This window comes from Protopterus annectens, chromosome 15.part0 (genome assembly GCF_019279795.1).
Source record: "Protopterus annectens isolate FY-2018-M chromosome 15.part0, PAN1.0, whole genome shotgun sequence".
NCBI classification, from domain to species: Eukaryota; Metazoa; Chordata; order Ceratodontiformes; family Protopteridae; genus Protopterus; species Protopterus annectens.
In genome coordinates, this window is record NC_056749.1 from 350,623,940 (window position 1) to 350,649,843 (window position 25,904).

The 25,904-nt window shown below is 41.7% G+C and overlaps 1 protein-coding gene across 1 annotated transcript in view; it reads right to left on the bottom strand.

The window, feature by feature from the left end:
* The window catches only part of AR (androgen receptor), a 659,717-nt gene that overhangs the window by 342,799 nt on the left and 291,014 nt on the right, over positions 1-25,904 (bottom strand). Inside the window, exon 2 of the mRNA XM_044057107.1 lies at positions 13,385-13,536. Coding sequence (XP_043913042.1) covers positions 13,385-13,536 — 152 coding nt within the window. The remainder of the gene's footprint in view (positions 1-13,384; positions 13,537-25,904) is intronic.

Genomic DNA, 25,904 nt, shown 5'->3' on the forward strand with positions numbered 1-25,904 from the left:
TAACACCGGTGACTATTTTACCACTTTGACATTGTTGGTAAAAATTCTTGGTCAATATGAAGAGTAACTGAAATGATGAACATAAATATTAAGAAAGTAAAAATCTAGGACTGACCCCAGGGGACACCCCTGAATAAGTTATACTCATGTGATGCAGTACAGCACATTTTTATTGTTGATTTTCTACAAATTAACCGGGTTCAGGCGCCTAGGCAGCGAGTCATTTCCCTGTGGTACATTTGACTGGGGACACATGGCTGAAGTGACATTCAGCTACAGAGAAATATGGCTGTTTGCAAATTCCCTGTGGGCAAAGAGAACCACACACTGCCATGCTCACAGCTTTAATAACCAAATGCATGGCGGCAGAAGAAGTAATGAGTGTTGTGCTCAGTGTACAGCACATACTTATATAACTACAACATGTAGAAGTGTGCTACAGCATGGAAGAAATCCTGCAGGCTACTGTAGCCACATTTATGCTCCAGTATGTGTTTTAGGTAATGTTCCCTAGACACTGTGAAGGGGGTAGTGGTCCACACACTCCATTTATAAATGCACTGCCCATTGTGCACTGCATTTTTACTGCTACTGACATGCTCTCTGGCCAACCTGCTGCTGATGCCTGCCATATTGCCTGCTGTCTCATGTTCCCTTGGGGACCATGGACATTGTTTTCCCCCTGTGCATTTGGTTACTAAAGCTGTGGGCATGGCAGTGTATGCTTCTCTTTGCCCACAGGGAATTTGCAAACAGTCATATTTCTCTGCAGCTGAATGTCACTTCAGACATGTGACGCCATTCAAATGTACCACAGGGAAATGTTTCGCTGCCTACGTGCCTGAACCCAAATTAACCAGTTTTACACCCAGTGTACTGCACAGGGATTGATGTTACACAGCCTCATGAGTTGCACGGAACAAAATCAAATACCTCAGCCAGGTGTTAATAAATAATATAATATGCTAGGCCCTTATCCGGGACTTGGGTAAAATAATAATTAATTGATCATACAGTATCTTCCCTACCAAAGCCATGATGGTGAATGTCGACATACATTGGATTTCTGGCATTTTTTAAATAATGAAGAATTGTTTTTGCAAAGGATTTGCATAATATACTTGTTAAACTAACAGGCCTGTAACTTTCAGCTTTATTTTTCCTACCTTTCTTACAAACCTACCCCATGGGCACATTTTCATCCCATGTTCAAAGTCCATTTCAATGGATTGCTGAAATAAATGGAGTAGGAAAGGTAGCAATGACTCATTTACACAACATAAAAACAGCTATTTAACCATCAGGGCCAAGTGCATCATCTTTTACTATCTCACTGAAAGCATTTAACAGCCATTTATCCGTATTTACTGGGCCCATGCCCTCCAACAGTGTCATGGTATCTTGTACTGTATTGTATGATCGCTGGCTCCAGTCTACTCCAAAAAATTTTTTGGCTAGCACTAGAATATCCTGGAGAGACAGAATTTGACATTCCAAAAATGTGAAGGAAGACATGTTCATATACATGGAAATCTGCAGCCATTTCAGAACAAGTGCACACCAAATAGCGTGCTTCTCAGTCAACTACAGAATCAAGCCAATGATTAATAAAGATACTGACTTGCAGGAGGACAAGACTTGAAAAGACTAGTATTGTGACTCAAAAAAGTTCTGACAAGGAGGCATACGCATGATAGAACAGACACAAAACTGATATGCTGCCATATTCTCTTCAGCTACAGGAAAATGGTAGACTCTGTGCTGAAAAAAATAATTCTACAAAATCAAGCAGCATGGATTCAAAGTTTGAAGGTAAGAATTGGTTAATCAGGATACTAGACAAGAAATATGTTGGAAACATGGTCATTTTACACTTTAGCAAGGCATCTGACAATGTCACATAAAAGCTCAGTGAACAAACTGGTAGCATGAGTGAAGCAGTGCCCAGAAAAAAAATACAGCCATAATAACTGGACTCCACTCATAGCAATATTACAGGAATGGTTTAAACTTTAAGCTTACAGAAAGAACAGTGCTATGGGTATAACAAACTATATTAAAAATAAAGTACCAAAGGACGTCTTCCAGCAGTTTTGGGGTCAGAAACAGATTATGCCTTACAGGGATTATTGAGGCTGAAACCATCACTGGAGATGCTCAAATAGTGACCAATTGGTGAACAATTGAGCAGAATGCATTTTTGAAGATTAGGTTCAAGGACTTTTCACTAATTTTTGAGGTTCCTCAGTAGCAGCGGGAATCTCGTCCAAAGGCATGCATGAGAAAAGCATAACTGTGTGAGGTCCCAGCATAATAACTGCTCTTTGATAGCAAAATCATCTTTGCAGTATGTCTTGATACATGAGATTTTCTCAGCTTGAAAAATAAAAAGACACCGTTCTGGTATGTTATCATACCAGTCCTGTCCAGCTATTTGGACTGTGCCAAATCTTCTTCTGGAAATTGCTAGATATTGGTTGTGTCCTTAGCAAGAAAAGTACAGTTTTGTACCTACCATAAATGTAGATGTTCGAGTGTTCACCCTGCTGCAGTCATCGCACTTGGGTTATCCTACCATCAGGCGGTCCCGCAGTCGGCCTAAATTCCAAAGTCTTGGTCCGGCGTCGGTTGCTAAATCTCAATGGTTTGTCATTTTAGATATGTGTCTAAAAGTTAAATGAAGTGATTAAGGTAGAAATACAAGGTAATGCGGTTTTGCTCTGCATTAAAAAGTGATGGAAACAGTACACATTACATTTTACCAGTTTCACTTTTGATTTAAAATTGGAGCGAGACGTATATATATATATATATATATATATATATATATATATATATATATATAAAAAACCCTCCTCAAAAACAAAAAAGGTAGCAATCCCACTTCACTAAAAGTGAAGGAGGAGGTTCTGTCAGCCACAGTTCTGGGTTTTCATTCAAAAAATCATGTCTGTGGTTTAACCCTCTTTCTGTTCTCTTGGAAGACTGTGCATATTAAGTCCTGTCTATCCTGTCTGTATGAAGTTACTTCAGTAACTATGAATAAATAACAATTTAATGCTCTCATAGCCAGAGTTGCTGAGGTGTATATTTTCTTTCCCCATCTATCTAGGGCTCTGGAATCCCTTTCAGAGGGCACAGGATTTTTAGCCATACAAGCTTTGGCTCCCTTAGGACCCTGGGAAATCAAGAGGTCTGTGCTGGGGTAGTACAAGGAACTCTCGGAGCCTTTTCTTAGAATCAGAGTAGTCCTGGCCTTCCCAGTGGAAATGTTCCCTCATGGTATGTAAAGTTTCCCCAAAGGAGTAGTCTTCATGGGGAAATGCTGAGGGAACAGAGTCTTCAGCATCAGAGTCTTCATAAGGTGGAGAAGTGTAATCCTGTTCCTCAGAAGAATCTGAGGAAACTGAAACCTGGTCAGAGGAAGCATAATCCTCCTCTTGTCTTGGTCTTTTATCAGGAGGGGGATGGGAGCCCCTGAGTAGGGTAATCAAATCTTCAGCCATCTTAAGCATCTGTTTCTTAGGCATGGGGCCTTGAACTGTAGACTGATGTACAGTGTTCTTTGGTTTTAAAGGAGTTTTAAGCTTAGCATAAGATTTAATGGTGAGTGTAGTCGGTCTGAAGACACCTTCTGCAACCGAAGGTGTTTCCACTGCACCAGGGTCTACTTCTGTGTCGGAAGGGCCTAATGAAGATTTCTGCGTCGGCCTAGTAGACTCCGCTTGAGAATCCGCAGCTGTCTGGGGTTCCAGTTCTGCGGTCGTCAGGGGCTGCGTAGGTGCCTCACTCAAAACCGGAGAACCGGCGACAGGCCCAGCAGAGGCCTTGGAGTCTGGCTTGTTCCTAGGCTGCCTGTCCTTATCCTTGCATTTTTTATGTATGCCGGTCGTCGGCTGCTCCGACGGCATGATATAATTACATTTCCTACCAAAGTAAAGTCGTGCAAAGTCAAAATGGTGTTTGATAGTTCGTTTATTAAACCTAGCACAAAACCAACAACCTGTGACGTCATGGTCTGGGCCTAGGCAAGGAATACAATAGGAATGGAAGTCCTTATGAGGTATTTGCTTCCCACAAGAAATGCAACAGTTAACTTCTTTTGACATCGGACTGAGGCAAGAAAAGGTTCCCCAATGGGGTACTTAGCTTTCCTGAAGACTTCGGACTGAAATTCGAATTGAAAATCTCAGGTGTCGGCCGACCGGCACTTGCGAACTGCTTCTGCTTCGGGCACCGCGCAGCAAGAAAGACTGAAGAAAATGGCGTCAGATGTCTCTTATATACCCCTGGCGCTCTGACGTCAGGGAAGAAGTGACAGCAACCGACGCCGGACCAAGACTTTGGAATTCAGGCCGACTGCGGCACCGCCTGACGGCAGGATAACCCAAGTGTGATGACTGCAGCAGGGTAACACGATGAACATCACCATGATCATTTCTTGTTAATGGGACACCAAATAAAATGCAATCACATATGCAGACAAGTTTGGAAAGACAGGAACAATGGAAAACCCCAGAGGAAGAGTCACATGTGAGCACAGATGCACACCCCCCCCCCCCCATATACACATGCAACAATCTGTATTCTAACAGGAAAAATGTATGTAGCAAGCTAGCTAAATATAGACAGATGGAGTTAGAGGTACGTTTAAAGACACAAATTTCAGTATATACAGTTTAAATGAAGAGGCATATTTTGCACAGAAACTGGTCATATCAAGTCAGCATAGGAACAGCAAATCAACAATAACATGGTACAAAGAAGAAGCTTAAGTAGGATTACCCAGCCAAGTACAACAGGGAACTGGACGTCTGATCTGAAAATTAGATGTCTGTGTAACTGTCAGCCAGAAGTAATGCCAGCCATCTCTGACCTATTTGAACTGCACGTAGGAGAAAGATTACTTCAAAAGTATACAATACTGAAAGGGGTAACATTTTTTTAGAGCTGCCAACAAGATTATGTAAGATAAACCATAAAACACTCCAACCTCAAACACCACACTGAGAAGATTACATCCACCAGTAAGACTGAAAATGTAAGCCAAAAGTATATTTGCACTTATGCAAAAACAGAGGGCTGCAACAACCTCCAGCAATAATAATGAATGTAAACTAAAAGACAAAGACAAAACATATTTGGAAATCTGCTGCTCATGATACGCAAAATGATATGTTATCCAACCATGGCATATACAAATAAAGATCAGTAGGGCCTATAAAACAGCAGCCTTTACAGAGAACAAAACAGAAAGAAGCATAATGCCTTTTCCCCCCTTAATATTATGGGAAAATCCAAGGGAAAAAAGAAGTGTAGCTCAAGGAGTTAAAAATATATAGGTCAATACTGATGTTGCTATACAAACTCACAGGCATGTACAGAATCAAAAGCGTAAGACAGCAGGGGTGAGTTAGCCAGATAACATTTACTGTTATGTCAAGCACTCTGGAACATAATGGGACAGAAAGGCTCTGCTGGAATCTACTCTTGTTTGGGGAAGAGAAAGGTATTGGGAGGAAGAACACAGCAAAATTATTCAAAATGACTGCCAGCAGGCACACAATTCCCCTTACTGGCTATTGAGAAAGGGCTTCAGTAGGTTGGCTCTGTGTAACGGAGATAAAGCCCTGACTGCAATGCAGAAAACGTGAGACTACCTAGCGACCCATGCTCTAGAGGAAGGACTCAGTGGCTGACACTGGTTTGCTATTGAGGGAGGAGAATGGCTGCCTGATCCTCCATACTGGTGGGAGTCAATGTAGGCCAGGAGGATGCATAAAGGAAGCAGTGGATCAGCTACATGCAAGGGTCACTAAACAACACCTAGCGTTACAGTCATGGTGATGCAGGTATTCAGTCATGCACATGTCAATGAGGTCTTCCACTGTGATCTGTGCTTTAACACAGCTTGCATCAGGGCACTCAAGAGAAGCAGTAGGTCCAGAAATGGCTGCATGGCTAAGAAAACAGGACATGTAACTGTCTGCAATGTCATACCTGTAAACTTCTTTGCTCAAGAATTCTGGACAAAGCCAAAAGTAAGGCAGGGAGGACAGAGGGCCAAAATCAGAGACAGATTTTAAATATTACTATTATAAATTTTGAAAGTAGCAAGGATAATGGGCTTTGAATTAACATGCGCTTTTTGAAGGACATAAAGTCTGAAAGTCAAATGTCTTTCATTATTTAGTGACTGCAATCCTCAACAATTTTACCAGAAAACCACAAAATGTATGAAGAACAGACCACAAATATGAGTTAAAAATCTAACATTATGCTAAATTATGGACAGCTGAGAGGTATTACCATACAATGGGAATACAATGTATTTAAAAAAAGGAAGCTAATGCAGATAAAGTAGCATTACAACGCATTGAATTAACTGGCTTCTGTAAGTCAAATTCACTGCTTTAGAAGTTTGCTCTGAGAAAGGGCATACCACTTTGCTGAGTCACAATGACAGTGGATTGTACCATTGTGAAATTTACTGATATAATTAACCAAGGCTATACATTCAGCAATTTAGTCTGATTCAAAGAGGGAATTCAATTGTTGCAGCACCTGTCCCAACATAATGCACTGAAACTGAAAATCAAAGTATTGGGCTTAGAGTGAAGCAATGGCTGTTGATAAAGTTAAGTGGACAAAAGAGGATGACCACCTGTGTGACCAAGTTCCCAGCTACCAAAAGACCTTGGGAGGTCCTCATGGAAGGATATTCTGAAGCACGGCAGAGCCAAAGGATGCCCTGCTTCTGGACAGGAGATCCAACTTATAATGCAAAATAAATATGTGCGATGATGTCCAAGTAGCTGCAGAGCAAATGTCATCTAAAGAAACCCTAGACTAAAAGGCCGCTGAGGTAGCCACGGACCTAGTAGAATGCGCCTTTACCGGACCTGGTGGAGATGATCCTTTGGCTGTATAGGTCAGAGCTATGCACTGAGAGATCCAGCAAGCAATAGTTACCTTGGACACAGGCTTCCCTAAGAAGGGCCTAGAAAAGGAAACAAAAAGCTGATCAGACTTATGAAAGGACTTTGTTCTATGCAAACAGAAATGCACTTGCCTATGAACATCAAGCAAATGCAATTTATATTCTCTCTTGTTCTGGAAGTTCAGAAAGAAAACAGGAAGACTGATAACCTGGCTAATGTTAGATTCTGAAGCCACTTTAGGTAGAAAGGAGGAATTTGTCTGTAAGGAAACCCTGTCTTTATAAAATCACCATATAAGGGGGCTTAACAGATAAGGCCTGGATCTCCAATACTCTTTTAGCCAAAGTAATGGCAACCAGAAATGCTATCTTCCAAGACAGGGATTGTAAATCTACTGTAGCTGCTGGCTCAAAAGGGGAAAACACCAAGGACTGTAGGACTACAGAAAGATCCCAAGGGGCTGTAGGGTCCTTGACTGGAGGCCTAAGTAAAAAGGTACCTTTCAAAAAGGCTTTACAAAGCTTACAGGAAGCTAGGGAAGCAGAATTTTCTCCTATATGAAAACTGGAGATAGCTGCCAGCTGAACCTTTACCATAGAAAAACTGGCACCCTCGTGAAAAATATTTGCTAGAAACTCCAAAATGGTGGGGACTGAAGCAGTGAAAGGGTCCAAATCATGCTGAGATGCCCATATCGAGATGTGTTTCCACTTACTGGAATAAACCTTCCTGGTGGAAGATGTGTGAGTCACTACTAAAATCTTCTTAACCGGAGAAGACAGCCTGGGAGTCCTATCTATCACAGCCGTAAGCTTCAGACTGACCAGATCTGGGTGTGGGATCCCTGAGGGATGCAAGATCAGGTCTGGAACTGGACCTAATGTCCAAGGAGGACACACTGTATGAGACCACAGACAGGGGAACCAAACTTGGCAAGGCCAAAATGGGGCAATGAGGATCACTAAGCTCCCGAGCCATCGAGCTTTCTGTATGAATTTCTGGATCAGAGAAAGTGGAGGATAAGCATACAGAAGACCAGAAGGCCAAGCATGAACTAGACCATCTCTGGGAAAATCGGCCGGAGGGGGGTTCAGAGTAAAAAACTCACTGCACTTTGCGTTGGAAAGATCTGTTCCGCTACTGAAGGATTCAGAGACCACAAGTGAGGCATCAGAATAGATCTGCTGAGCCTATCCGCCAGAATGTTGAGCCTCCCCAGAATGTGCGTTGCCACCAGAAAACAGCCAGCGGAGATTGCCCATTCCCACAATTTCATGGCTTTGTGGCAAAGGGGATAAGACCTGGTTCCCCCATGTTTGATGATGTACCAGAATACAGACATGTTATCTGGCTGGATGGCAATCGTCCCTTGAAGAATATCGGCATGAAGAGCTTACAACACCAAGAGAACAGCCCTCATCTCCAGGATGTTGATACACAGATGGGTCTCCAGGGCAACGTGCCTTGAACTGTCCTTCCCATGCAATACTCCCCCACACCCGAGTAGGGAGGCATTTGTGGTCACTGTGGTTATTGAGGTGGGAAGGATAAATGGGTGACCCAGAAGAAGGTCTAGGGATTGAAGCCACCAGAGAAGCAAATGCCTACAGGCCTGAGACAAATGAACTGGATGAGATAACGGCAGATCTAGCAGGGACCACTGGATTGCTATGGTCCATTGGAGAACCCTCATATGCAGAAGATCTGTGGGAATCATGGTAATCGTGGCCACCATGGACCCCAATGCCCGAAGAACTGACACTGCAGGGAGATATTGTGTCTGAACAACATACAACACATGATGTCTGAGGGACTGAAGTCTTTCCGGAGTTAGAAAAATCTTGCTCTGAGTGGTATCTAACCAAGCCCCAATGAACTCTAGGACTTGGACCGGATCTAATAGGGACTTGTTGAGACTTATGGTTTTGCCCAGCTGGTGGGCGGCCTGGAGAAGGAGATCCCTGGCTTGACAGAGGTGATGCCTGGAGGGAGTGGAAAGGAGCCAATCATTCAGGTAGGGGAAGACCTGGAACCCGTGCAGCCACAGGTGAGCAGCCACAAATGCCATCACTTTGGTAAACGCACTGGGGGTGGTGGTGAGACCAAAGGGTAGTGCTCTGAACTGGTAATGATTGGCCCCTAGCCAAAAGCGCAGGAACCTCCAAGAGCGCCTGTCCATTCTGATGTGGTAGTACGCATCCTGAAGGTCCACTGAGCACATCCAGTCATTTCTCTACAGGAAGGGCAGAATGGATTGGAGAGTGACCATCCTGAATTTCGTCTTGACAACTGACAGGTTTAGGGATGAAAGACCCAGAATAGGTCTTAAGTCTCCTGTCTTCTTTGGCACTAAAAAGAACCTGGAATAGATGCCTGATCCAGACTGATCTGAGGGGATAGGCTGGATGACTCATTTTTTGAGCAGCTTGGAGATTACCACTGCTGCTTCCTCCCGTTGCATGGGTGAAACTTCCGGGATGTGTTTGAATGAATGTGATTGAATATTCTCTGGATATGATTTGCAACACCCAACAATCATCTGTGATCAACTCCCAGGCTGTTGGGTGCAGCAAGAGACGTCCTCCAACTGCCTCCAGAGATGAGCATTCGGGCAACCCTTCAGGGCTGCTGCACAGTTTTATCTGGGAAGGAATCCTGAGTCCCGTAGTTCCTCGGACCCCCCCCCCCCCGCCACGAGGACAGCGTCTGTCATATCCCCCTCTGCCTCTGGAGGAGGGCAAGTCCTAAGTGTCTTGAGAATAGCTGTGAGACTTCCAGAACCACAACTTCTTCACCCCCCACTGGGAAAAGGATCGTTGAAGGGTTGAGAAGCAGATCCTGATGGCAGACAAGGTCTTCCCGTTTTCTTGTTCTGGACTATCGTGTCTCGTACCATTTTTCCAAAAAGGGTGGGATCATCATAAGGGGCATCAGTAAAAGATGCCTTGAAGGGCTCCGAGAATGCACAAAGCAGGAGCCAGGCATGATGCCTGATGGCAATGCCTATGCTGGCTGCCCTAGAGGCATTCAGTAGCACGTGACAGGAGCCTCATAGAGGTGTTGGAAATGGAAGTGAGGGTGGCTATACGGGAGGAGAATACCTTCTTCTCTTCCACCAACCTAGACCCTGGGGCAGAGTCAGTGACCTTTTTGACCAGGTCCCGCTGAAGCCTAATCACATGTGGCATGTAGCTCAGCATGTGCACAGCAAATGTGGCTGAAGCATAAACCTGCTTACCGAAACGGTCCATGGCCCAAGACTGTTGGTCCAGCGGATGGACCATAGAGCTCTCCTGAGCGAGCTCTTTCTTGGTGGACACTGCAACCACCATGGCTTCAACCGGGGACCCTTTAGACCAATGCGGCTTGTCAGAAGGCATATTTAAAACATTATCAGGGCGTTTGGGGATGGGCTCCACCATGTTGGGTTCCGTCCGTGCCTGAGATATAATCCACAAGAGGATCCAAGGAGAGGACACTCAGGCCATTCCCGTGGGGGAACTCCCTGGGGCAGACAGACGATAGGCTGTCCTTGAGGGGGCAGGATGGCAGAATCCAGCCCAGAAAGAGAGAAAGCCAGGATGGACTCTGAGGATGATAGCGTCAAGGGTCTCAGAGCTGAGAGAACCCTCTTCATCACATCAAAAGCAGAGGGAGAATGAATCCCAGAAGCTGGTGCCAAGGCCGGATCCGTAACACTCTGAGTCAATAGGGGAGTTGGATCTGAGCCTCCAGGTGCCAAGCCTCCGAGCGGTAGGGACGACTCCAAAAACCTCGAAGCCGACGCCACCCGTTCGGATCCGGCGCCGAGGCTACAGGTCCGAGAGACGGATAGCTCTGAACTGGTCGGAGTCCAACCACTCAGGGCAATGGTCGGCATCAAGGTACTTGATACCATAGGCACTGACCTCTCGAAGCCGAAAGACCTCAGACCCAAATACTCCGAAACCGGAGGTCGGATCAGAGAAGGAGCAATGGGAAGAAAAGCTGACTAAATGCTCCCAGCCCCGGAGGGGTTGAGGGAGCAGGCAAGACTCCCATCTGGATCTGGGTCCAGATGAATTTCTGCATCAACCTGTCCACTTCAGCTTCAGAAAGACTGCGGGTGGACCAGACAGAGGAAGCCATGGACATGGGCCCGGACAGGAGACATGGAGAGGCCGATAAGGGGGATCAGCCCCAAGAGACCTGCACCGGAGAAAAGAGGGGCAACTGAAGCCGAGGGGAAGCCCAGACTGGCAGCTGTGCGAGACTCGGCAGGGGGCTCGACTGAGGAAGCACAGTCAAAAGACCGCTTCCTGGGCCTATCCTGCTCTTTTTGTCGGTGCTTCTCCCTGTCCCCGGCCCTCTTGGTGGGAGGTTGAGTCCAAGAGGCCGGGGTGGAGGAAGAAGTAGAAGTAGATGCAGAGGCCTCCGAAGAAGGTAGAGGAAGGAGGCCCTTCAAGATCAACTTGTTCCTCCTGTCGATCAATGCGCAGGGATTGAAGCCCACGCAGATCGAACATGAGGTGTCTAGGTGTGGGACTCCCAGACAAACAACACATAGAGTGTGGCCATCTGAAGGAGGGAGCTTATGGCCACACTCTGTGAAAAAAGGCAAGGAAACCAAGGAAAGGAGCTTTTTTTTTTAATTACCAGACCGACGCCTGAGCGCAAGAAGGGTAGGTTAGAGAATTAAGTATAAAGGACTAAATGAGATAGAAAAGAGAAGAAGAAGAAGACCAGAAAAATATTAAATTCACTTACCAGGAACTTGGAGCAACAGACTATGATGCTGACTGGACGCGCGACAAATAAAATCTGGGGGGAGGAGGGAGACAGGGGGATTATGGGTAGGGGAGGATCTTGGAGCTCAGATCCGATGCTGGAAAATGCGGCCAGGTCAGAGCCGTAATGGATCCATATTCCCACAGGTTGAAGATCAAATGAAAACAACTTCTGATCACATGCATACTACCACACATGACTGTCAGTTGTATGAGTTGTTGCACTAGGAATGTGTACTCTCTAGTCTCGTTCCCAGCAGATGCAATATGTATTATTCCTAGGGTTCACCCAGGTCTCACAGACAGGGAGAAATAATTTTAGCTGCTCACTCCCATCCTTCCTGCTCAACTCCTACAGCACCTAGTGCCTCTAGTCTGGGTTATCTGGGTCACAGTCAGGGCTTTATTCCTCTGTGCCATGCAGCTGTGAAAATCTTTCCTTTGTGTTAAATAAAATCTGTAGGGGAATGAGGACGAGATATTTCTGGGGTAAAATAAAATGTACAAAACTGTGCAATGTGATCATACACGCAAAATGACTTAATTAAAGAACTAGAAGGAATGTCTGGGACTACAATACATTGCAAGGCACTGTGTGCACCTGTGGTTTATACTGGCTGGCTTCCATTCACAGACTGCTGGTCAACAGTTCTGCCTAGGATGCTGATTCTTCCAAGATTCAGCACTATTAAAAATTCACACTAACAATGGCTGTTAACCTTCTCATGATGTGCGATCTCTTGACATTTTTCATTGTGAAGAATACGTGTTGAGCCATCCTTATAAACACTGCACTGCATTGCCACTAATGCTTATCAAAAGCAATACTATGGAAATCAACCCTTTGTCTGTACAGCAGTCTGGTATAATTGTCATCAAATTATGTCCAGAAACAAATCTGATGAAGGAAATAAAGTGTGTTCCCAAGAAAGTGTGCCCCCCAACTAGAACTCCACATGAGCAGCGGCCTTTGGGGTAAAGGTCCCAGAATTAGAATGTAGCAACCACATACTTTGGCAAAAATGGAGACTACGTGAATCACTGATTAAAACAAGGGTATACCATGGTAATCATTTGAAATGTTGGGACCCTGTAGAGCAAGTACCCAAAACATAGAAACTGAGTTCCTGGAAAAACATACTTGAATATACCAAGCCAGAGATGGGCATTTCCTGGAATATTAATTTTTATTTGAGGTATGCCAGTCTCAGAGTTAGTATATATACATTTTTGGGGGGGGGAGCTTGGCCCTCACATCAGGGGGTACAGGGGGGGCTTGACCCCCTACTCCAAAAAGGAAGTTTAAAGGAGAAAAGTGATGTTCAATATTTGCTCTTCTGGATTCCAGGTCTTTTTTTTTTTTCGTGTGTCAACACTCAGAATTACAAGTGCCAACATTTCAACTGGGAGCTGTACACCCCCTGTTTTGCAGAAAAGATATATAATTACTACATGAACTTGCAGGGTTTTTTTTTTTTGGGGGGGGGGGGTTATGGAACAGTGTAAGGCTAAGATCATGACGGCCAGCACAGCAGGGTCACCCTTCACAGGAGAACTCTACTAAATGGGATGCCATCATAAAATGCACAAAATTAATGAATATGTAATGAAACCTATAGTTATGTGCAGGGTTGCCAACCTTCTTTAAACTTTAAAATGATATACTGACAGTCTTACCTTCAGCTGCTCTCTTAAAAAAGACTTTACAGCTACCACAGGTTAGCGCTCCATAGTGACAACCAGAAGCTTCATCTCCACAAATCAGGCACATCTTCTGTGGTGCAAAGAAGCAGTCCATTGAGAAGGCCTGGTCCCTTCCACCATCAAACCTTAAAAAGACAAATGAAAAAATTTAGCATTATGAAAGACAGGCCATATCACTAACAAATTCAGCTCTTAGTTGTATAAAGACTGTAGTATAACTAAGCTACTCACAGCAATTACCCATAAAACAAAGGTTGACGTTCTACATCACAGAAATCCATGGCTCTTCATTTTTGTTTCTTTCAAACTTACTAACAAACTTCGAAATTATCTCTGCAAGAAAACTGTGTTACACATGAAGCAAGCTCTTCAATACATTCCCCATGAAGCTCAACTGGCAAATCATCTTGCCAAAAGCCCCTTCTCGTGGGAGAGACAAAATAACACATATAATTACTGTTAATGATAAACAGATCAATGCGATCTTAATGAAAAGACTGTGGAAGAACTGGATTCCCACTGCCAGTGCACTAATGGAGTCCACTTGTGTAAGATGGTCGTAAAAATATATGTAACAAAGGTAGAATTTTTCCAGGGTCTCTAAAGGGTCCAGTGGGGGTTGGTAAATGGCTAACTTTCCAAATTACTGGAATTAATGGTAACACTGGGCTCTTCCCTAAGTATTTTGTTCCTCTGAACCTGTACAACCTTGGAGTTTATATATTTAAGTCTGGAGTGTATGGGATACGGGACAAAGCATCCTCTCATCTTTTTTCTGAACCTGATTGAGTTGAAATTGATTGTAAGAAATTACTTTTATCAAATCATGCCTCTTTTCATTTTGATTCTTAAAAAGTACATGCTCCATCTGTTCCACATTGAAAGGATTTGCTACACATTCATTGTTAAGACCTTTTAATGAATATCCATGATAAATAATACTGAATCAGATTAATTCATCAAAACAATTCTCTCTATATTTTTAAGTATAAAGTATCACATTTTTAACCATGCAATGAGCTTCCTAGTTGAAGTTGTTAGTAAGACAAGTAACTATGTCACATTTTGTCTGTCCACTTCCTTCTACATTATGAGAAACTATGTTCCACATTTTGGCGATCAAAGAATGAGAACTATGCCTGAAACTGTTAGGTTAGACAATGCTGTTTCTTAAAATCAAAACAATATCCTGTACAAAGGTGCCTGTCAATGAAGGGGAAATGCCTCCTCATTATGACTGACAACTCTCCCGAGGATGGTGCGTCTCCTACCAGAATCATGTAACATTGCCACAATTTCAGTAAGTGTATTAGATGGGGATCTCCTGTAAAAACACCAAACACTGATGCTGTTTTGTAAATTATGAGTTTGTGTACACTCCCTTAACACTCCATTAACCTTCAATGTGATGCTGTACATTATGAGTTTGTGTACACTCCCTTAACACTCCATTAACCTTCAATGTGATGCTGTACATTATGAGTTTGTGTACACTCCCTTAACACTCCATTAACCTTCAATGTGATGCTGTACATTATGAGTTTGTGTACACTCCTTAACACTCCATTAACCTTCAATGTGATGCTGTACATTATGAGTTTGTGTACACTCCCTTAACACTCCATTAACCTTCAATGTGATGCTGTACATTATGAGTTTGTGTACACTCCCTTAACACTCCATTAACCTTCAATGTGATGCTGTACATTATGAGTTTGTGTACACTCCTTAACACTCCATTAACCTTCAATGTGATGCTGTACATTATGAGTTTGTGTACACTCCCTTAACACTCCATTAACCTTCAATGTGATGCTGTACATTATGAGTTTGTGTACACTCCCTTAACACTCCATTAACCTTCAATGTGATGCTGTACATTATGAGTTTGTGTACACTCCTTAACACTCCATTAACCTTCAATGTGATGCTGTACATTATGAGTTTGTGTACACTCCTTAACACTCCATTAACCTTCAATGTGATGCTGTACATTATGAGTTTGTGTACACTCCTTAACACTCCATTAACCTTCAATGTGATGCTGTACATTATGAGTTTGTGTACACTCCCTTAACACTCCATTAACCTTCAATGTGATGCTGTACATTATGAGTTTGTGTACACTCCCTTAACACTCCATTAACCTTCAATGTGATGCTGTACATTATGAGTTTGTGTACACTCCCTTAACACTCCATTAACCTTCAATGTGATGCTGTACATTATGAGTTTGTGTACACTCCCTTAACACTCCGTTAACCTTCAATGTGATGCTGTACATTATGAGTTTGTGTACACTCCCTTAACACTCCGTTAACCTTCAATGTGATGCTGTACATTATGAGTTTGTGTACACTCCCTTAACACTCCATTAACCTTCAATGTGATGCTGTACATTATGAGTTTTTGCTAATTAATATACTAACACCTTGTGAATGTTACCAAGAAAAAGGAGTGTACGTCACACCAAACAAAGCACTGTCAGATTCTCCCAATTATACACATCACCGGTAAAAGTCTTCCAAGGGACCCACAGCACACTGTTTCCCATTTCTCCACTAATTCAGTCTGAGCTTTCCCCTAAAGGTCAGGTATGCCCTGCTACCCCCGCAACCATTTTGACTTGGCAGATTGCACTACATATTAACAAAAGTGAGGATCTACTGTGCTGTCATCATGTAATGGTGTACGCCAGTCACCTACGTGATTAAACAGTTTAGTGGGTATCCTCTATAAAAAACTTTTATAGCACAGCTATGTTTTAATGTGAACAGTGCTATAACTGAGCTGAATTTACATTTTCTTAACAGAGAAATAATTGAAAAATTCTGACAATACAAGCTAAAAGACCCCTTCCGCACAAAGACCTGTATCATATGACCACAACAAAAAAATGGGACAAAGTTACACAGTGATAACTTGTAACGGCTGGTGGTGTAGATTACATTAATATAATATGCAAGGCCTGAGTCTCCACCTCCCCCATACAGACAGGTATCGGAACTCAAGAGAAGTGACTACAAATGTATCTGTATATATAGCTGTATACCACTACAAGATCGGTGCCCGATTCATCTCTTTTAATAGAATCAGGACTTGAGGTAGTAATGTCTCTCTCTCTCTCTCTCTCTCTCTCTCTCTCTAGTATCAGGTCAAACATAGTATTCACTTCTGTCCATTCCATCCCTTCAATCAATCAGTCAATAAATAAACAAACCAGTAAAAATCACAAAAGAGATGGTGACGAATTAAAACCATGATGCAAGGCAGCACAGATTCTCTGTAGGAAGGTCATGCCAAAATGTTTGCTCACTGGTTCAACAGGGCAGGTGACAAGAATTACTTACAGACATGTGAGATCTCTCTCAGTATTTCAAGCAGGTGGCTACATCCCCTGGCTGCTGTTTTTACCAAAAAGTAATTTAGTATTCTTAGTAAAGTTGTGTAAATAATGTGACTTAGATTCATGAATATTACAGTTATACTGGAAATGGATGAAGTTGAAAAGGATGTGATTCTGGAAGAAGAAACTGAGACTGAGGTTGATTGCCTGGCTGCAGCCTGCCCTTGAGAGCACAATAGTACCAAAAAGGCAATAATTTAAAAGATACCTTAATTGCCTGGGAAGGGATTGAGGAAGAAGACTTACTGCAATAGAATTATGATGCCATTAATCTGGTAAAGCAAAAGCTGGGATGTAATAGAAATATACAGACAGTATCTGTGGGACAGCAACTGGTAACATATGAAGACAAGGCAAGAAGGAGAAATTTGAGACTAATTGGGGGAAAGTGAAGAAAACATGGTGGCACTCTCAGCGTGATATAGTAACAAAAAAAAAAAAAAAAGAAAAGTCAGCTATAGAAAGAGCTTACAGATCGCCTTTATCTTCAGGTGATTGCAATTATGGTAAACCCACGATAACCATGGTCCATTCTGTTTGACAGTGTGAGAAGGAGCAGGTATTATGACAGTTATGGGACATGGGAAAAAGTGTACAGTAGAAGGATGACGTGATTTCTATAAAACATGACTTTTCAAAAAACATGCTTCAGTTAATATTATAATTTATAGAGATGATTAAAGAATGTAGATTGCAGAAAAAATAAGTATTGGTTGTTTTTTTTTCCAGCTGTTTTTGAAAGTGTTTCACTGAAATGGAATGCATTTGTTTCCTTGTGAAAGACAACAATGAATATGTTGAAAATAGGTATCACAATAGTTTGTGGTACTAAAAAAAGTATTACATTTGTCTCATTAAATCGGTCAAATCTTCAAGATCAGTAGAAGTAAAAGATCAGGGCAAGCAGAATGAGCAAAGCATGAAAAAGAAAGCATGTTTAAGTTACCGGCTTTAATCCTCTGCACAAACTGCCAGACGTCAGCATGAGAAGGTTTAGTTATCAGTGTGACTGTTTGCATGTAATACCTAGGTGCTGCTGGGAATCTGCTACTGTATTATTTATATACTGACAGGACTCATTGTCTTTCTGCTTTAAAGCACAGGGATTTATGCTAGCCTTTTGTTATAAATACTACCAAAACAGCCTTATTTGTTAAATATAGTTACATATTAGCTACTGAAGTATTGTAGGATTCAGTAATTCAGGTACATGATGATGCTTATATCAGGCCGATAGGCACCATTAGTCAAGCCACAGTAGATGACAGGCTGCAGAAACTATGTGCTAGAAGTAAGATGTCTTCTGTATTTCAAGCTGCCATGATGATCTTAATCCACAGTTATATTTATAGATGGGTTTATGTAGTGTGCTTTTGATGTATGGAGTTTGATTAAGGAAGCAAATATTGATGCAGCTATTATCATGGCAAGATCTCTGCTTTAATAACTGTTGGTCTTGATTTAACTGTTAAACTAACTGTTAGAGCTACATACCCAGAAATGTGTCTTATGTAATATACTAATCAATCTATATAGACAGAGTTTTGACTATAGAAGCAAATACTGATTCAACTATTATTACTGCTATCTCTGTTTAAATAATTGTTTGATGTGACTTAATCGTTCAGGTAATAGTTTGCTAGTCATGCAACCACAGATGAGTTTTGTTTAATAAACTAATGAAGATACATTAATGTAGTACATAGAAAGGAAGATAAATATTTGTTACATACATTAAAATATGTTTCAAATGTTTATCAAAAATAGGTATCTACCTTATTTACATGTTTACTTCTAAGTGAATGACAGAAATGTACTGCATAACAGTAGGGAAGATTATATGTTTCTATACAGAATCTACAGCTAAAGGTGAAGTGCTGTTTATGGGATGGGCCTGAATTATAGACATGAAGGAGAACAGAGTTTATAATAACATAATAATGTTACATTTGTAAATAATCAGGTTTCAAGACTGTTGCTACAAAGATTATATCCAGCTCAATGTCACTGCCTTTCAAATGTCTGTACAATATTTTCCAATATTTATCTATGATGTTGCTGGAATGATTTCTGACTGAATAAAAAAAAAATTATTTAAGAAATAATATCTGCAAATACAGTATTTTTATACATAGCAAGGCATTTGATAAAGTGCCACATAAAAGGTATCCATCCCATCCATATCTGATCTGCACTGGAGATGGACCAGTGGCATCTAACCGAGAAAGTATGGAGATACAGTAAGGTAGCAAAGTCAGAGGAAGGACAGGAAGAGTATACGTAAGGCACTGCCACACCTACTGCATTTTTAGGAAGGACAAGGGACTTAAAGAGCACTAAATATAAGTGTGGAGGGCATGTTATCTGACCCAACAAAGACAACCACTGGCAATCTACGGCCGATGTTCTGGGTCTGCTCTTTTTCAGAGTAGAGTTTAGGTTTACAGTATCTTCTTCCCCTTAGTCAAAGTAAATAGCCAACTTGGACCAGAGAGTTACTTTTCCAGGAGAGGAGGGACTCATGCAAAATGGGACATGAATGCAGGGGGTGGGATCTCTTGCAAGTAGTAAAGCAAAGAGTTAGCAGGAGGTGGTCAGGCAAAACCTAAACAAATCATCGTTAAATGAAACTTCAACTCTCCAGCAGTCAATAATCATCTGATCTGGATAGCTTACAGAGGCATGAAATAACATGTCAAGTCTATATTCAAATTGTCACTTGGCCAGCAATAAAGTCCTTCTTCTCTTTTACATGCACAACAGAGCAAGGCATTTTAAGATGCAATTTAATTCTCTGGCTTGTCTGACTTTCCAGAGTACAAGCCCTCAAAAGCAGGGAGGCAATAAAAGACTATTCAAATGCAGACCAATTATCCTGGATTGTACCCCATTCTAACTTTTTAACCTGCTGTCTAAAGCATAATTCAAATGTTTCTGGTTTAGATATGCAGCACATGCAGAGGTAAGAACTGCATTTCCATACTGAAATTATTTTTTATTTAATACTATAATTGCTAGTAGAACTAGATTTAAAGATGTCTGAACATTATTCTTGGTAAGTATAAAAATGCTTCCCTCAAATACTATAACTTTTCAAATGCTGCACTGGCCAAAAACAACAACAACAATAATAATAATAATAATAATAATAATAATAATAATAATAATAATAATAATAATAGTTGTATGTTCTCTGCATCCAGATAATGTGGATTTGTTTTGTTTTTGGCTACTGCATGGGATAACATAAGCAGCATCTGAAAAATATACAATTTTTTAAGTGATAGCTTTAGAACCATTTAGCGGCACTTAAGACAAAAGTCATAGCTACTCAAGGTCATGAGTAAGAGAAAGGCCATAGCTACTCAGGGTCATGAGTAAGAGAAAGGCCATAGCTACTCAGGGTCATGAGTAAGAGAAAGGCCATAGCTACTCAGGGTCATGAGTAAGAGAAAGACCATAGCTACTCAGGATCATGAGTAAGAGAAAGGCCATAGCTACTCAGGGTCATGAGTAAGAGAAAGACCATAGCTACTCAGGGTCATGAGTAAGAGAAAGGTCATAGCTACTCAGGGTCATGAGTAAGAGAAAGGCCATAGCTACTCAGGGTCATGAGTAAGAGAAAGACCATAGCTACTCAGGATCATGAGTAAGAGAAAGACCATAGCTACTCAGGGTCATGAGTAAGAGAAAGACCATAGCTACTCAGGGTCATGAGTAAGAGAAAGACCATAGCTACTCAGGGTCATGAGTAAGAGAAAGGCCATAGCTACTCAGGGTCATGAGTAAGAGAAAGGCCATAGCTACTCAGGATCATGAGTAAGAGAAAGACCATAGCTACTCAGGGTCATGAGTAAGAGAAAGACCATAGCTACTCAGGGTCATGAGTAAGAGAAAGACCATAGCTACTCAGGGTCATGAGTAAGAGAAAGACCATAGCTACTCAGGATCATGAGTAAGAGAAAGGTCATAGCTACTCAGGGTCATGAGTACTTGTGGCTTTTGAAACATATAATAGACTGGGAGAAATGTCAAGAAAAGTGTTAAACTGTCCATACTGATGAATATTTTATAGAAATCCAAAAGGACTGAGTCACCAATATAGCCATGTTGGTCACAGATGTGGCTTACAGTGAGCAGAGCTGTGTCAGTGCCAATGTTAGGCCAGAAGCCATGTTGTGAATTCAAGACACATGATGCATTTGCTCACATGCTGAAGTACTTATGGATGACCACATTCAGTGCCAAAATGGATTAAGCAATAAATGGAATGCCCGTCAAAAGAACGGGCACAATATGTCTGCAATACCTGTCTGTTGTACAGATTTTTAGGGACATCCCTAATTTGTTCTCAAACTTTTGCTCCGTTGTTCCTAAAATTAAAAATTATTTTGAGAAGTTTTAAGTTCATACTGTTGTAATTTTTTTTTAAATGTGCCCTAATTTGCGGACTTTTACCTACATTTTATTTATTTATTTGCTTGCCTTTTCTGCTACTCTCGATGTAAAAGCTGAGAGATCATTCAAAACTTTATGGGAAAAAAAAAGAAATCATCAGCTGTACGTGTTATAAAGTGTCGTGAAAAAGTTCCTTGGAAAATCCTATTAAGAAATATTAAATATTTCAGAAGTTATACCCTTGTTTCTTTTCATAGTTTTTAATTAATAATATTCAAAGTCTGACATTTACATACAAAAGTATAAGAACCCTGACAGAAACACACATGTAACATTTCAAAGATAAAGAAATGTTTTTACAAACTAGTCTGTCCTACAGAGTATTTGTCTTGTATTACAATTTAATTGTAGTGCTAAGGGGAGAATGATTCTTACCTTTCAAGACTACAAACAGTAGGGCGTTTATGCATTCAATACTGAGTTAAAATTTGGAGGCAAAACTGGAATAGCAGTTGAAGATAATTAGTTAAATAATACTATTGTTTGGACTTTTATTCCAGAATCAGCACAGACAGAGAAACAAAGACAAGTGAGGGACAAAGAGAAATGGAGCAAAAGAGAGGGAGACCAACACAGAAGGGGACTGAGCTATACAGACACTCAAAAAATAGCTTTCGGTGAAGGTGTAAGTATAAATGCAGATAGATTTGGATACTGCTGGGCATAATATAATATGGGAATGTTTTCAAAATGCAAACATGATTTACATATAACGCAGAAGTTTAAGAAAGAATGTGAGAATGAAATTAAAATACAAACTACAGAAATGCTACTGGTGCAAATGTTAGTAAAGTGCATGGTTTATAATACACACATAAGATCCAGAGGCATCTCAGAAACACGTATTTATGGTGATGAATTGGACATAACCAGTGGAATAACTGCAAAACGTGTTCTTTCTGTGTGACAACAGACAAATTCTAACGCACTGAAGTGATACTAATATGGTTATATTGCACAGTGAGTCCTTTGTCACTCACAACACAGTGAGTATGGACAAAAGCGCGAGTTACTGGAAAATAATTCAGAAAAAACAATACTTACTTAAACTGCTCTGTAATAAAAACTGTCTTTCGGCTTTTCCCAGTTAGGGGTCGCCATTGCAGAACTCCAGTCCACTAATGATTGGCAGTGAATTTTTACGGTGTCGAGTTCCCAGCCCGGTGCCAACCTTTAAGGAAGGCACACCCACACATGCACTCACCTACCTGCATGTCTTTAAATTCATTTGACCGCGTGGAGGACATGCAGACTCTGCACAGAAGGCACTCCAGCCGAGAATCGAACGGGAGAATCTTTTGTTGTGAGGCGACAACACTAACTGCTAGACCACCGCAGCCTCATTAAACTGCTCTGTAATGCTAACTACAAATAGTCATCACAATACAACAGAAAATCTTATGGAAACAAAGTAATAAAACATAAAAGCACGATGTTCAATGCATTCTCTGCCATACTAATGGTAGAAGTCAAGTGCACATATATAGCATGTAAAACAAACAGGCAGGTGTTAAGTACACAAAGGAGGAACATGCAGAAGACATGTATCTGACTTAACTCTAAATCTGCAACATATGTTAGTCAGCTTTAATTTTCTGTTAACAAGCTCATCTCCGCATAGGAAGCTACATTGACTTTGATTATATATTAGCTAATATAAAGCTATATGAAAGTATAGGGTCTCCATAACTACAAAATTACTGATCTCTTAGAAGAGATGCAAGATATAATTAAACAGTGTGACCAAAGGCACACACACACAAGCCAGAGTCTCAATTAATTAATGAATTACTTAATTAATTGATAATTAATTATGTAAATATGTGACAATACTGTTGTATTCTGGGAGCGGGACAGTCCTGCAATTCCACATAATGACCTGTCATATCACACAGTAAATATAATGAGCTATCATATATCAGATAACAAATACAAGGAAAGTACAGTTGTGTACCTACCATAAATGTAGATGTTCAAGTGTATTCACTGTTGCAGTCATTACACTTGGGTTATCCTGCTGGCAGGCGACCCGCAGTCAGCCCGAGTTCCAAAGTCTTGGTCCGGCGTCGGTTGCTGTTGCCTCTTCCCTGATGTCAGTGCGCCAGGGGTATAAAAGTTGCAACCGACGCCATTTTCTTCAGTTTTTCTTGCCCCAGATGTCAGGTGCCCCCAGATAGGAAGGCTGGCAAGATAAAATTATGCCAAAAAACATGCATATATTACTATAAACATTTCCTTCATCTACAAGCAAATACACCACATAGGTTGTACAGAGCTGAGACGTGCAGAAAAGTTCCAGCAATGAAAAGGGGGATGGTGGGTGGGTAACCTGGACTGCAACAGTCAATACACTCGAACATCTACATTTATGGTAGGTACACCACTGTACTATGTTCATCGTGTTTCACTGTTGCAGTCATTACATTTGGATAGAACCCAAAGCTGAGGTTGGTCGGCTGGGTCTAAATTGGATTTGGAGAGGCTACCAGGCCCTGCAGAACTGCAGTGGCAAAGCCTGTTCTGGATTTAGAGTAGAGAGGTAAGTGGTAGTGCTTGGTGAAAGTGTGCACTGATCTCCAGGATGCAGCTTCTAAAATGTCTTTGGTTGGTTCTCCTCTGAGAAAAGCTGCTGAAGTGGCTGCTGCTCTGGGAGAATGAGGTCTAATGCCCTTAGGCACTGATATGCCATGTTGTGCATAACAGAAACGGATGCAGTGGCCTATCCATTTTGAAATTGTCTGCTTTGTAATACGCTTTCCTTGTGATCCTGCAGCATAGGCTACAAACAGTTGCTCAGCATTTCTGAAAGCTTTTTTGTCCAAGTAGAATCGTAGCTGTCTGTGTATATCCAAAGAGTGCAGAAGTCTCTCCCCTTTATTCTGGGGATTTGGGTAGAAAGTAGGTAAATGAATGGTTTGGTTCAAGTCCACATTGGAGACCACTTTTGGCATGAATGTTGGGTTTGTCCTAAGAGAGACCCTGTCCTGAAGAAAAATGATGAAAGGTTCCACAGCCATTAATGCCTGTAACTCTGAGACTCTTCTTGCTGAAGTTATTGCTAGGAGCAGAGCAGTTTTCCATGATAAGAATTTTAGATCAGCTGTGCTGGCAGGTTCAAAAGGAGGCAGTGTGAGTTTTTCTAAAACAAAATTGAGATCCAAATTTGGTACTGGTGCTCTCCTTGGAGGTCTTATATTTTTTGCCCCTCTGAGGTACTGGCGTAGTAGAGGATGTGAAAAAATCGGAGGTTCCGTATTGTAATGAGCTAAAATGGCAGAGGCGTGGATTTTAATTGATGAGAAAGATAGGCCTTTGTCCAGCATCTCAGTTAGGTATTGTAAAATCTGAGGTATATTAGGGACAAGTGGTTCGAGCCCTTGGGCCTGGTTCCAAGCACATAATCTCTTCCATTTTTCTGCATAAGATTTCCTAGTGCTGGGACTCCTGGCTTCTAAAATGACATCCATAACAGCTTTACAGAGAGGTGCAGTCTGAGTGGCTACATTATCTGCCATGCTGCCAGATTTAAGGTTCTGAGTTGACTGTGTAGAATCTGATTGTTTTGTTGTGTCCGAAGATGAGGAATTTGAGGTAGAGGCCAAGCTGGGCCTTGAGACAAGCTCTTTAGGATTGGGTACTAGTGCTAGCGTGGCCAGTCTGGGGCAATCAGGATCATTCTTGGTCTTTCTTGTCTGACTTTTAGGAGTACCTTGGTAAGGAGAGGCATCGGAGGGAAGGCATAGACTGTCAGGCCTTTCCAGCTGAATGGTAGAGCATCCACTTTCCATGTTTGAGAGTGATAGGTTCTTGTGCAGAATTTCTGTAGTTGGCAATTGTGAGGGGAGGCAAAAAGATCTATGGCTGGGCATCTCATTATCATGCTGAACACCTGTGGATTAAGCTTCCATTCATGAGGATCCATGAGATTTCTGCTTAGTTCGTCTGCCAGTGTATTTTTTGTTCCTGGCAGGAATTGTGCCTGCAGATGTACTTGATAGGTCAGTGCTGTGTTCCACAAAGTCATGGCTTGCCTGCATAGGGGTAGGAATGTGTGCCCCCTTGCTTGTTTATGTACCACATAACTGTGGTATTGTCTGTCTTTATTAACAGTTGTCCTGGATGTAGTAGGTCCTTGAAAGCTGTCAGGGCATTCTGTACAGCTAGCATCTCTTTTTGATTGATGTGAAGATGCATTTGTTCCTTGGGCCACATGCCCTAAATACATTTTCCTGCCGTATGTGCCCCCAGGCACAATCCGATGTTATTGTCTGCCTGGCTGTGGGTAAAGTGAAAGGCTGTCCCTTGTTGTGGTGACAGGCCTGGGCCTACCATCAAAACTCCTGTTGTAGGCAGGGAATTAAAGTTATGATTGTCTCCAGGCTGTGACAATGCTGAGTCCAAACACTTTTTAGATACCATTGTAGTTTCCTCATATGCAGTTTTGCATATGGAATTAGTAGAATGCAGGATGCCATGAAGCCCAGGGCCTGCAGAATTTTTCTTGCAGGGAGCTGGGTTTTTGCTGCCATCATTTGAAAGTAATGAGTCAGTTGCCTTTGTTTGTCTGGCATGAGATAAGCCATCTGGGCAGTTGTATTTAAGCTTGCACCCAGGAATATTATCTCTTGA